General features: G+C 47.0%; 1 protein-coding gene across 2 annotated transcripts in view; it reads right to left on the reverse strand.

The window, feature by feature from the left end:
* The window catches only part of rbfox3a (RNA binding fox-1 homolog 3a), a gene marked incomplete at both ends in the record, with an annotated part of 188,694 nt that overhangs the window by 16,965 nt on the left and 159,192 nt on the right, over positions 1-12,537 (reverse strand). Inside the window, 3 exons of one of the 2 annotated variants that reach the window (XM_084172321.1) lie at positions 219-311; positions 2,432-2,485; positions 5,954-6,097. In XM_084172321.1, coding sequence (XP_084028447.1) covers positions 219-311; positions 2,432-2,485; positions 5,954-6,097 — 291 coding nt within the window. The remainder of the gene's footprint in view (positions 1-218; positions 312-2,431; positions 2,486-5,953; positions 6,098-12,537) is intronic. The other variant, XM_084172320.1, reaches the window with a different exon arrangement.

Here is a 12,537-nt window from a genome sequence, read left to right on the forward strand (position 1 = left end):
CATGCATGCACGCACACACACACTCACTCACTCACACACACACACACACACACACACACACACGACACACACACACACACAGCGGGCACATGCTTATATGCAGGTATCTTGTGGGACAAAGGTGAGAGCAGGGGCAAGGGAGAGGTCAGCAGGCAGGAGGTAGAAGAGGAAGAAGAAGAAGAAGAAGAAGAAAGGAAACAGGAAATAAGGAAAAGCACCTCTATTTTGCGTCCCTCTACGATTGTACCGTTTAGTTTCTCCCGTGCACGGTCGGCATCTGTGCTCGTTTCAAAAGTTACAAACCCAAAGCCCTAAGAGAGAGCCACGTGTGTCACCAGGCCAGTAAGACAGACAGGGACAGGAAGGTAGACAGGATGGGTAAAAGATTGGGTAGGAGGGGGATTAGGGACACACAGAGAGGAAGGAGAGAGGGGGAAGAAGAGAGAGAAGACAGGACTAGGTGAGCAGCAGGAAGTAGAGTTGTACATAAGCAGTGTTATTAATTCTGTGGTTGTTAGCGAGACGTCAGGAGCAGCAAACAGAGAGATTCAAGGAGAGGTAACGATGACACAGCCTCACACACAGACACACCAACACTAACAAACCTGCCTGTTTTACCCAATTAAACACCACAAACCACCTCTGGAGAATGTCACTGAGCATCGCAGGCATTACACTCTGTTATGCAACATTATAGTCTAATCATTATTGTGAAGACTTCAACAGTATCCTTAGGAAAAACAACACCCAACCCCCACTGGAATGAGATGAAGTTGAGCAAGGAAGGAATATTCATAAATTCTTCAAGCAATTTAGTTTAATTCGATCATCAACCATTTATAATCCATTACAATAGCCAAAGTATGCTCTGTAGCAATTAAATTAAGCCATATGTTGGCTCTTTTTCTTAGACATATCATTATATTACCATTCATCATTGTATTAGCTGTGTCTAAAATCTGATGGGGGCATTTACCATACTATTAAGGTATTGGTTGGTAATAAAGGTAGCTATACATATCACCAACAACATATGTACATTAATAAATCACATTCTACCTCTAAGGAGGTGGAATAAAAAAACACTGGCTTTACAATGGGGATATCTCCTTTAAACTCACACCGAAATACCCTCCTCCCCATCCCCCATCCTCCACCCCCACGTGCCCCCTCCCCTGAGGCCTTTGTCACCAGCTTGAGTTATGGGGACTGGGAGACAAGGCCTGAGATCCATCACCAGCCTTAAGATATGCTGGCCCAACAAGTCCCAGTCCTTTAGTTTCTATATATACATATACAGGGATGGGAGGGAGAGGGAGCCACGGCCAGGCTGATAATTGCTTGAAGATATATAATACTTGTGAGAGATGGAGAGCATTGTGATCTTGTATGCATACACAGGATCTGCGAGCTCCTATTTTGAGCATAAATAACACGGTAGCTGTCCTTGGGGAGAGAGAGATAAAGAAATAAATTCAAAAAGGAATTGAGGGCAAAATTAATCCTTTAGACATTTCGCCTGACTATGGTTGGCCCCTCTATCTTTTTTTTATCATGCACAAATAATTAGCTTACACAGAGGGAGAATGGAGCCTCCATTTTTCAAAGGAGACAAACATATTGAACGCAAATTGCCAAAGCTTCATAGAAAATAGATTGTTTATTAATGGCCTGCTAGGTTCATTATATAGCGTGCAGGGTGCAGGAGAGAGGCATCATGGGTAATGGCTTTGTAGGGCACAAACAATAAATGCTTGTTACGGCGGAGGAGGCAGCTTTATCCGGTGCTCAATCTTGTCTGGCTGTGGGGGCTGAGTTGGAGCAGAGTATAGGTTCCCAGATGGGGGCTGGCTGTATACCTTACACAGACCCCAAACTACCAGGTAGGAGTGGGAATCGATCCCATTCATGGTTGAACACCCAGCTAGAGGAGGCTGTCTAATTTATGAATGGAATGCTCTGGAGCTTGGCACAGACGCTTAAATAAACAGTGGATGACTAGCACTGGGCTGTTTACACTAGAGGATGTTATATAGGACATGGTATAGAGCTACTGTACATGTATAGACACTGAGCCTGTTTTGGCGGTGATGGTTCTATTTTTGCTAAAGCACTTGATATTTGATCTGGGTTGACTATTAGACTCTCAAAACTAGAGGTCTGTATTCCTGGTCCGGAGAGATTTTGAAACAGCTCAATCACAGATTGATTGATTGACAGGGGTAATGATTCCCCAACTGAGCACAAAGCTAGAACAACAACCAAAGAGGCAGCAGAGAGAGGAGTGAATGCCTGAACGCAGCTCTCCAGCTCTCCAGGACCAGGCTTAGAGAACACTAGTCTGAGCCAATGTACACACGGCACTAATGCCATCATTACTAAACAGAAGAAGTACATGGTAATGAAGCAGCTGGGGTTCTAGTTCACTTACTTTGGATCCTCGCTCATTAAAGATAATCTCCACATCTAGAATCTTTCCAAATTGCTGCGGTGAGAAAGGAGACAAGAGAGGAGAGATGGAGTTATGAAAAGAGTCAGAAAATGGTTATTGTTGCCATGCATTTAATGTTACAATTGTTATGCAATGATGTCAAATATATATTGTGAGCTTATCAAATTATGTATTTTTAATGCAAAATAAAGGTACTGTGTTATCTGTGTTATTTCTATTTCATGAAATCAATTACGTAAACAATTGTTAAAACAAATATTGTAAACACAGTAGAGTTAGAGAAACAGAAGATATTTCACACAGAGAAAAGCTACATCAACATATGGCAAGGTGGTTGTTTGTAAGGTTGTGATGTGAAGCAGCTCCTGAGGAAAACTACTTTTCTCAAATCCCTGAAACTGGGATTTGACATGAAGAGAGACAGACCAGCAGGGCTTCTGCCTGCCCAACAAACAGGTGGCTTTCTTTCTATCTACACAGGTTCCTGCCATTTTCTCTCTCTTTCGCCTCCTCTCCTTTTCTCGCTCTTTGTTGGTGTGAGTGTGTGTTGTTTTCCCAGTGAACAGGATTCGAGGGATGGTCCCAAGGGGTTAACATGCTCAAGCCTTTCGATTTAACAGGCTCGACTTCGGAGCATTAGAAAACAGAGGAATGAAAGCCAATCGCAAGTTCCCCCTAATGAGTGGAGTGAGAGCCACTTTTAATTGCTGTCTACAATGGCCGTATTATTTCATTAAAAGTAATTACCCTGTCAAGCGGTCCGCATCGCCTTCATTTGGGCACAACAGGGAAGAAATAGGCCTTCCATGTGGTCGGCACTCAATGGGAATGGATGGATCATTTTGACTGAGCCACTAATAGGGGTTAGGAAGAACCGGCTATTATCTGCCTGCTCCGGCCATAGGAGTGTGAGGAGAGTGATGAGGGGAGTGGGTCTGGTGGAGAAGCAGGGTTTATGGGCTGGCAAAACACATATGACATCCTTCATCCCCAAGGGTCAAGTGCTGACCCTCACAACGCCTGAGAAAAAAAGTCAGAGTTATTTATGACCTTCCCAACAGGCAACGCCAGGGGCGTACATCTTTTTCATCTGGGATTGCAATTCTACATAGGCCCCCTCTCCACATCTGCCTCGTATGGCGCTCAGCTCCATTGATTCCAATGGTAGCGCTTTACCGCACCCGGCTCCATCACACACAGAGGCATTTACATCCCAGCGTGGTGCCCCTCTTTGCATGAGATGACAATGCTTCCCCATGCAATGTGCAGATGCTAATTGTTTTAACCAAGAGTAATGGGCTTGTGGCGTCAATTAATTCGTTTCTGGGGAAGTCATCTTTCCCACATGGCACCGGGGATCTCAGCCGCTCCGCTCCCACACTATCCTCCCTCCCTACACCCCTCCACGCCCCAGCTCAGCCCCAGCTCAGCGCAAACAGCTGCATCAGCACCACCGCCAATAAACAATGGCATCAATCGGAGGGGTCTCAGGAGACAGAGACAGAGCTGGGGGACTGACGTCACCTCCTTCCTCACCCCCAGATCAGACATAGTAAACAATCAACATATCAATAAGGAAATGAGAAAAAGCATCCATTGGGGAAAAATCATAGGCGCTAGTTAATATTTGTATCTCGTGAACTCTTTTTTATGAGACCTCGCTCGTTCGCTCCACTTCCTATCTGAGATGCAAATGCATTTTTACACTGTGATCAACTGGAATGCAGAGCTATCAACCACGGATAGGGCACCGTATGTATCCCTGCTTCTGATAGGCTAAAACACCTGAATGCTGTGAGGAGGCTAGCTATCATTAGCATAATACAGCATGGTGTAGTAGTGTAGAGTGCTGCTACTGTCTGGGAGTAGCAGAGTAGGGGCTGGTGAGATTGACTGGAGCTCAGTGTGAAAGCATGGTGGCCAGAGGTCTGATTGCCCAGAGATGTTTCTTCACTGAAAGCCCTCATCAAGCAGCCGAGAAGGAGTACTGTTAAAGAACCCAGGAGCATAATGAGGAGGACACCCTCAAGCAGCACAGCATGGTACGCCGCGCTACCCGAGCTAGCGCTTTGAGTGTTTTCCTTTCACTCCTCTAATCGCCCGCTCTCTCAAATATCACACTTTTCTAATCACTGATTAAGGTCCGCAGCAGTCGCCTTAATGAGGCTTTCATTCTGCGCCTCGTTAGTGACTCAGAGGGTCATCCTCTGCACCCTTAACCCCTACGGAGGGGTAGGGTAACTCTCAGACCCTCCCTCCTTGTTTAGGGGCTAGCTAGCGTCTGTGTTAGCTCTCTGCTGGTGGCTGATGGAGGGCCCATGCTAAGCGTGCAAGTCACTGGAAAGCTGGAGAGAGGGGCTCTTCACACCGTGTGGGAGCAGATGGAGCTCCTGGGGGCTTGGCAGCAGCACTTGGTTCGGCTGCGCTGCGCTGGGTTCCACTGCTCCACCATTGGCACATGCACCATCTCACCGTTACCTTTCCCTTTCGCTTTCCTCTGCCTGCCTGTATGTCTGCGGGCTCTGCTCATGTGTAACGGTAATGGTGTATTGAGCCCCTGGCGGCAGGTCAGCCATTAGAGCCAGAGGGATGGGGCTGCACACCACTGATCACACACACACAGAGTCATTGTGGAGGCCATGTCCAGGGGTGGAGCCGGAGCTGAGCAGGCACGTTAATACAGCACAGACATGCTATCTCCTCTCCCAACCAGCAACCAGCTCTGCCCACAACCATCAATCCCAGGACCCAGCCATCGACTGCCTGGAAAGTTAGGGAGGGCTGCTGGGAGGGCCACTGCGCACACACACGTCGGCCGGGCACACAAAGCCTCCAAGCTAATTACTGAGGCAATTTGGATTCCACAGGACCTGCTCCAGAGCTGGAAACAATAAACCCAACAATCAGACAGCACAGAGAGAGAGAGAGAGAGAGAGAGAGAGAGAGAGAGAGAGAGAGAGAGAGAGAGAGAGAGAGAGAGAGAGAGAGAGAGAGAGAGAGAGAGAGAGAGAGAGAGAGAGAGAGAGAGAGAGAGAGAGAGAGAGAGAGAGAGAGAGAGAGAGAGAGAGAGAGAGAGAGCAGCCGTGTTGTCCAGTAATTTATTACGCCGTAGCCAGGGCTCTCCTGTAATTAATATTATCAGTTTGACGTCGTCTCCATAACGATGAAAATTAACGCCTGTAGCTTATAATGACCTAAATTAGCGTGCAACATTCAAATTGGATTTTTGGCAATGCTCCCGATTCGAATCCATTATAATTCAATAATTTGTTTGTTGTGTTAATTTTTAGGACTGGTGTGAAATGCGAGACAGAGAAGTTACACTTCAAGGTAAAAGAGAGTACACCTGTTCAGGGATCAGGATGAATGTGTGTCTGGACTTTCTAGAGAGAGAGAGAGAGAGAGAGAGACAATACACACTCCAGGCAGGTACCGTGACATGCGTGGGTGGGTAAAGAATGGTTTCTCCCAGTGAATCTAGGGAGAGGGAAGGGATCTCACCCCAAACATTTGCCGCAGGTCGGGGTCGCGGAAGCGGAAGGGGATGTTGGAGACGTGTAACCTCTTGGGCTGCTGCTTCTCCGAGGAGTCCGAAAGCTGCAGCTGGAGCTGCAGGGAGACCTCTGATTGCGTCACGTCATCTGTCTGCCAGAGGGAAACAAACAGCAGAAAGACACAAGCAGCTCATTAGTTCCTACTACTGTACCTTCGGGTCACATGGTGAGGGGGAAGAGAGACAGAGGAGGACCGGCTAACTAACTTAGCTATTTTTCAATCTGGCGAGAAGCAGAACACGATAAACAGCTGATGAGTTATGGTTTAAAACCTGAGGTTATGCATTACAAATCTGCTTATTAATCTCTTGCACTTAGCTTCTGGAGCCACAGGAAAGAAAGATTGAGGGGTTTGACAGAAAGGCATGGATATAGATCCTAGCGCTTCTGACACATCTAGACTTGAGACACATTATTGGTGGTGTTTGCTCAGTGCCGTAGGAGTGCAGAGGCCCAGAGCTCCTACGTTGTTGTCTCCATCATTATGTGAATGCAATGCTGACATTGTGATATAAATGACATGTCTGATGTCTATGACAAATCCGACTTGTTTCTCCCTCAGACAAGAGTGATGAATTTCAACACGGCTGCTGGCTTGTTTACTCAAACCGACCCAGTTTCAGAGGAAGATGGTTTCACAAGATTTGTTTTCTGTAAAAAACTTCACTGGTCATCAGAACCATTTATCCTCTCCATGGAAGGATCATTAGGGACCAACTCTGTCTGCATAACAAGAAATTGGATCATTTAAATGTGTTTACCAAAATTAAAACACAGACATCTTACAGACACTTCTGGTGTTGTGAAATAAATGAAAAAATGATGAGAGGAGGGAGAAAAAAGAGAGAGAGAAAGAAAAAGAAAATGAGAGAGGGAACAATAAGGAGCGAGGCCTGGTTTAGAGAGAGAGAGGGTACAATAAGGAGCGAGGCCTGGTTTAGAGAGAGAGATGGTACAATAAGGAGCGAGGTCTGGCTTAGAGAGAGAGAGGGAACAATAAGGAGCGAGGCCTGGTTTAGAGAGAGAGATGGTACAATAAGGAGTGAGGCCTGGTTTAGAGAGAGAGAGGGTACAATAAGGAGTGAGGCCTGGTTTAGAGCGAGAGAGGGAACAATAAGGAGCGAGGCCTGGTTTAGAGAGAGAGAGGGTACAATAAGGAGCGAGGCCTGGTTTAGAGAGAGAGATGGTACAATAAGGAGCGAGGTCTGGCTTAGAGAGAGAGAGGGAACAATAAGGAGCGAGGCCTGGTTTAGAGAGAGAGAGGGTACAATAAGGAGCGAGGCCTGGTTTAGAGAGAGAGAGGGAACAATAAGGAGTGAGGCCTGGTTTAGAGAGAGAGAGGGTACAATAAGGAGCGAGGCCTGGTTTAGAGAGAGAGATGGTACAATAAGGAGCGAGGTCTGGCTTAGAGAGAGAGATGGTACAATAAGGAGTGAGGCCTGGTTTAGAGAGAGAGAGGGAACAATAAGGAGCGAGGCCTGGTTTAGAGAGAGAGAGGGTACAATAAGGAGCGAGGCCTGGTTTAGAGAGAGAGAGGGAACAATAAGGAGCGAGGCCTGGTTTAGAGAGAGAGAGGGTACAATAAGGAGCGAGGCCTGGTTTAGAGAGAGAGAGGGTACAATAAGGAGCGAGGCCTGGTTTAGAGAGAGAGAGGGTACAATAAGGAGCGAGGCCTGGTTTAGAGAGAGAGAGGGTACAATAAGGAGCGAGGCCTGGCTTAGAGAGAGAGAGGGTACAATAAGGAGCGAGGCCTGGCTTAGCGAGAGAGAGAGGGTAAAAAAGCTGTTTGAATATGATATGTAAACTCCAAGGTCCCCAGCGATGTGCTCCATGAGCAATGGCAAACACTCCATATTACACTGGCTGGCTGGAGTCACATACACAGACCCCCCCCGAGTACACACACACGCACACACACGCACACACGCACACATGCACACACACAGATGGAGAGAGAGAGCGAAAGCGAAAGCGAGAGAGAGAGAGAGAGCGAAAGCGAAAGCGAAAGCGAGAGAGAGAGAGAGAGAGAGAGAGAGAGAGAGAGAGTGAGAGAGCGAGAGAGAGAGAGTGAGAGAGAGAAAGCGAGAGAGAGAGAGAGAGAGAGAGAGAGAGAGAGAGAGAGAGAGAGAGAGAGAGAGAGAGAGAGAGAGAGAGAATGGGAAATAAGATTGTGAAGGACGAGAGGAACTTTAGATCTAGAAACAAAAAAGGCAGACAGACTTGCACGTACAGACACACACACACACACACACACATAGACACACACAGACCTCTCTCCACCCTCCAACAACCCGTGGCTGCAGACCCCTGGGTGATACATCTCCCACCATTTAGGAAATGGGATAGGGATTTATTCATTATAATTCATCATCACAGTATTATCATTATCATCATGATCGTAATGATGATCGCCTTTATTATTCTCATTATCATAATCACAATCTCCACTGTAATGGCCCTCATTTATTTGCTTTTATGGCCCATTCGGAGATGGTGACATACATTGTTAACACTGACAGTTGTTTGATTCAAGGTCCCACTTAGTCTCCCCTCCAGCCATCCAGGTAGGGCACGGTGGTGATGGCAGGTCTGAAAGTCCTGTGTTCAGTGATGTTCAGTGATGTTTAGTGATGTTTAGAGGTTATCATGTGGAGAAGGGCACAGGAGCCAGTGGAGGGGTGAGCTGGGCTAGCTAGCTCCAGTATCAGGCTGGTAGAGTAGTGGAGGGGTGAGCTGGGCTAGCTAGCTCCAGTATCAGGCTGGTGGAGTAGTGGAGGGGTGAGCTGGGCTAGCTAGCTAGCTCCAGTATCAGACTGGTGGAGTAGTGGAGGGGTGAGCTGGGCTAGCTAGCTCCAGTATCAGGCTGGTTGGGTAGTGGAGGGGTGAGCTGGGCTAGCTAGCTCCAGTATCAGGCTGGTGGAGTAGTGGAGGGGTGAGCTGGGCTAGCTAGCTAGCTCCAGTATCAGACTGGTGGAGTAGTGGAGGGGTGAGCTGGGCTAGCTAGCTCCAGTATCAGGCTGGTTGGGTAGTGGAGGGGTGAGCTGGGCTAGCTAGCTCCAGTATCAGGCTGGTAGAGTAGTAGAGGGGTGAGCTGGGCTAGCTAGCTAGCTCCAGTATCAGGCTGGTGGAGTAGTGGAGGGGTGAGCTGGGCTAGCTAGCTAGCTCCAGTATCAGACTGATGGAGTAGTGGAGGGGTGAGCTGGGCTAGCTAGCTCCAGTATCAGGCTGGTTGGGTAGTGGAGGGGTGAGCTGGGCTAGCTAGCTCCAGTATCAGGCTGGTTGGGTAGTGGAGGGGTGAGCTGGGCTAGCTAGCTAGCTCCAGTATCAGGCTGGTGGAGTAGTGGAGGGGTGAGCTGGGCTAGCTAGCTAGCTCCAGTATCAGACTGGTGGAGTAGTGGAGGGGTGAGCTGGGCTAGCTAGCTCCAGTATCAGGCTGATAGAGTAGTGGAGGGGTGAGCTGGGCTAGCTAGCTAGCTCCAGTATCAGACTGGTGGAGTAGTGGAGGGGTGAGCTGGGCTAGCTAGCTCCAGTATCAGGCTGATAGAGTAGTGGAGGGGTGAGCTGGGCTAGCTAGCTAGCTCCAGTATCAGACTGGTGGAGTAGTGGAGGGGTGAGCTGGGCTAGCTAGCTAGCTCCAGTATCAGACTGGTGGAGTAGTGGAGGGGTGAGCTGGGCTAGCTAGCTCCAGTATCAGGCTGGTAGAGTAGTGGGTGACAGAGTGAAAAGGGAGGAGGGAGGAAGGGGGTCTTCAGTGTTCCATGTCCTCCTGTGCTAGAGGTTAATAGCCTGAGTAGCCATGTTGGGTCCCAGGGTGACACACGGCAGACAGATGCCCGACTACTGTGGAGGGTGATAAGGCATTAGGGACCACGGGTCAATCTGTTTCATCGGTCACACATGACACTCTCGACCTTTACCGTATGTTACCAGACTACACAACGACTGACTCACTGTCCTGTCCTCCAGCTTGGCTACTGGCTTCTTATCATGGGGTCCTCTAGCTGTGTGTTAGCAAACCTCCAGATTCCCTTTTACTTCACACACTTCTTCCATACTGACTAGAGGGTAAATACAAATACGACTGACACTCATCCACCTATAGCTATCTCTGTGTCTCTGTTAGTGAGTTTAGCGCCATTGTATCTCCATTGCTCCTCCTGAGGGATAATCCGGATCCGGGCTGGTTGGGAGAAGGTGAGATGGTTTCAGTGTAAAATAATGACATGCGTATTACCATAGGACAGGGGTCTACAACCTTTTCTTGCCCAGGGACCCCTTCCCAGGCAACTGGCGACCCAGGGACCCCATCATTCGCTAGGAAATACATTTTTTTCACGTTTTGTCTTATCATCCGGTGAATGATAAAGGCAAGGAAAAGTTATCAACATTTAAAATGAATAGATTTGGTAGATAGTTTTTCATTTTTTTGACCTCCCCACATTATAATTGGAAGAGGAAGTGTAAACTCTTGTGTGTAAACTTGTTGTGTGTATATACTGACATGTACAGTGGGGAAAAAAAGTATTTAGTCAGCCACCAATTGTGCAAGTTCTCCCACTTAAAAAGATGAGAGAGGCCTGTAATTTTCATCATAGGTACACGTCAACTATAACAGACAAAATGAGGAAAAAAATTCCAGAAAATCACATTGTAGGATTTTTTATGAATTTATTTGCAAATTATGGTGGAAAATAAGTATTTGGTCAATAACAAACGTTTCTCAATACTTTGTTATATACCCTTTGTTGGCAATGACACAGGTCAAACGTTTTCTGTAAGTCTTCACAAGGTTTTCACACACTGTTGCTGGTGTTTTGGCCCATTCCTCCATGCAGATCTCCTCTAGAGCAGTGATGTTTTGGGGCTGTCGCTGGGCAACACAGACTTTCAACTCCCTCCAAAGATTTTCTATGGGGTTGAGATCTGGAGACTGGCTAGGCCACTCCAGGACCTTGAAATGCTTCTTACGAAGCCACTCCTTCGTTGCCCGGGCGGTGTGTTTGGGATCATTGTCATGCTGAAAGACCCAGCCACGTTTCATCTTCAATGCCCTTGCTGATGGAAGGAGGTTTTCACTCAAAATCTCACGATACATGGCCCCATTCATTCTTTCATTTACACGGATCAGTCGTCCTGGTCCCTTTGCAGAAAAACAGCCCCAAAGCATGATGTTTCCACCCCCATGCTCCACAGTAGGTATGGTGTTCTTTGGATGCAACTCAGCATTCTTTGTCCTCCAAACACGACAAGTTGAGTTTTTACCAAAAAGTTCTATTTTGGTTTCATCTGACCATATGACATTCTCCCAATCCTCTTCTGGATAATCCAAATGCACTCTAGCAAACTTCAGAAGGGCCTGGACATGTACTGGCTTAAGCAGGGGGACACGTCTTGCACTGCAGGATTTGAGTCCCTGGCGGCATAGTGTGTTACTGATGGTAGGCTTTGTTACTTTGGTCCCAGCTCTCTGCAGGACATTCACTAGGTCCCCCCGTGTTGTTCTGGGATTTTTGCTCACCGTTCTTGCGATCATTTTGACCCCACAGGGTGAGATCTTTCGTGGAGCCCCAGATCGAGGGAGATTATCAGTGGTCTTGTATGTCTTCCATTTCCTAATAATTGCTCCCACAGTTGATTTCTTCAAACCAAGCTGCTTACCTATTGCAGATTCAGTCTTCCCAGCCTGGTGCAGGTCTACAATTTTGTTTATGGTGTCCTTTGACAGTTCTTTGGTCTTGGCCATAGTGGAGTTTGGAGTGTGACTGTTTGAGGTTGTGGACAGGTGTCTTTTATACTGATAACAAGTTCAAACAGGTGCCATTAATACAGGTAACGTGTGGGGGACAGAGGAGCCTCTTAAACAAGAAGTTACAGGTTTGTGAGAGCCAGAAATCTTGCTTGTTTGTAGGTGACCAAATACTTATTTTCCACCATAATTTGCAAATAAATTCATTAAAAATCCTACAATGTGATTTTCTGGATTTTTTTTTCTCAATTTGTCTGTCATAGTTGACGTGTACCTATAATGAAAATTACAGGCCTCTCTCATCTTTTTAAGTGGGAGAACTTGCACAATTGGTGGCTGACTAAATACTTTCTTTCCCCACTGTATGTGTAACTGATAGATGCACACACACGCACACTACATGTTGTTTTTAAATGTATGTAACTTGTAAAGTATTTTGTCTGTAAAGTATTTTTCGTTATGTGTCGGACCCCAGTAAGACTAGTTGTCGCAATTGCCGTCGGCTAATGGGGATCCTAATAAATCAAATCAAATCAAAAACTCTAACATAGCCTATTAGCTAGAAAGGTAACTCCAAACACATTTACGCTAAGAGCAGTTGTTTAGCTGGTTAAACAAAGGTTAGCCATGTGTTGGCAAAGATGAAAGCCCAAGACAAGAAAGCTTACCAGCAGCCAGCGGCACTTGCCGCACTGGTAGCCTATTCACGGGTGCTTTTTCAAAGCCTATGTCAGATACTCCAATGAGTGTAATTGGCTCCAATGAGTGTAATTTGCTCAATATTA

Source organism: Coregonus lavaretus, assembly GCF_964263955.1.
Source record: "Coregonus lavaretus genome assembly, chromosome: 2".
NCBI classification, from domain to species: Eukaryota; Metazoa; Chordata; class Actinopteri; order Salmoniformes; family Salmonidae; genus Coregonus; species Coregonus lavaretus.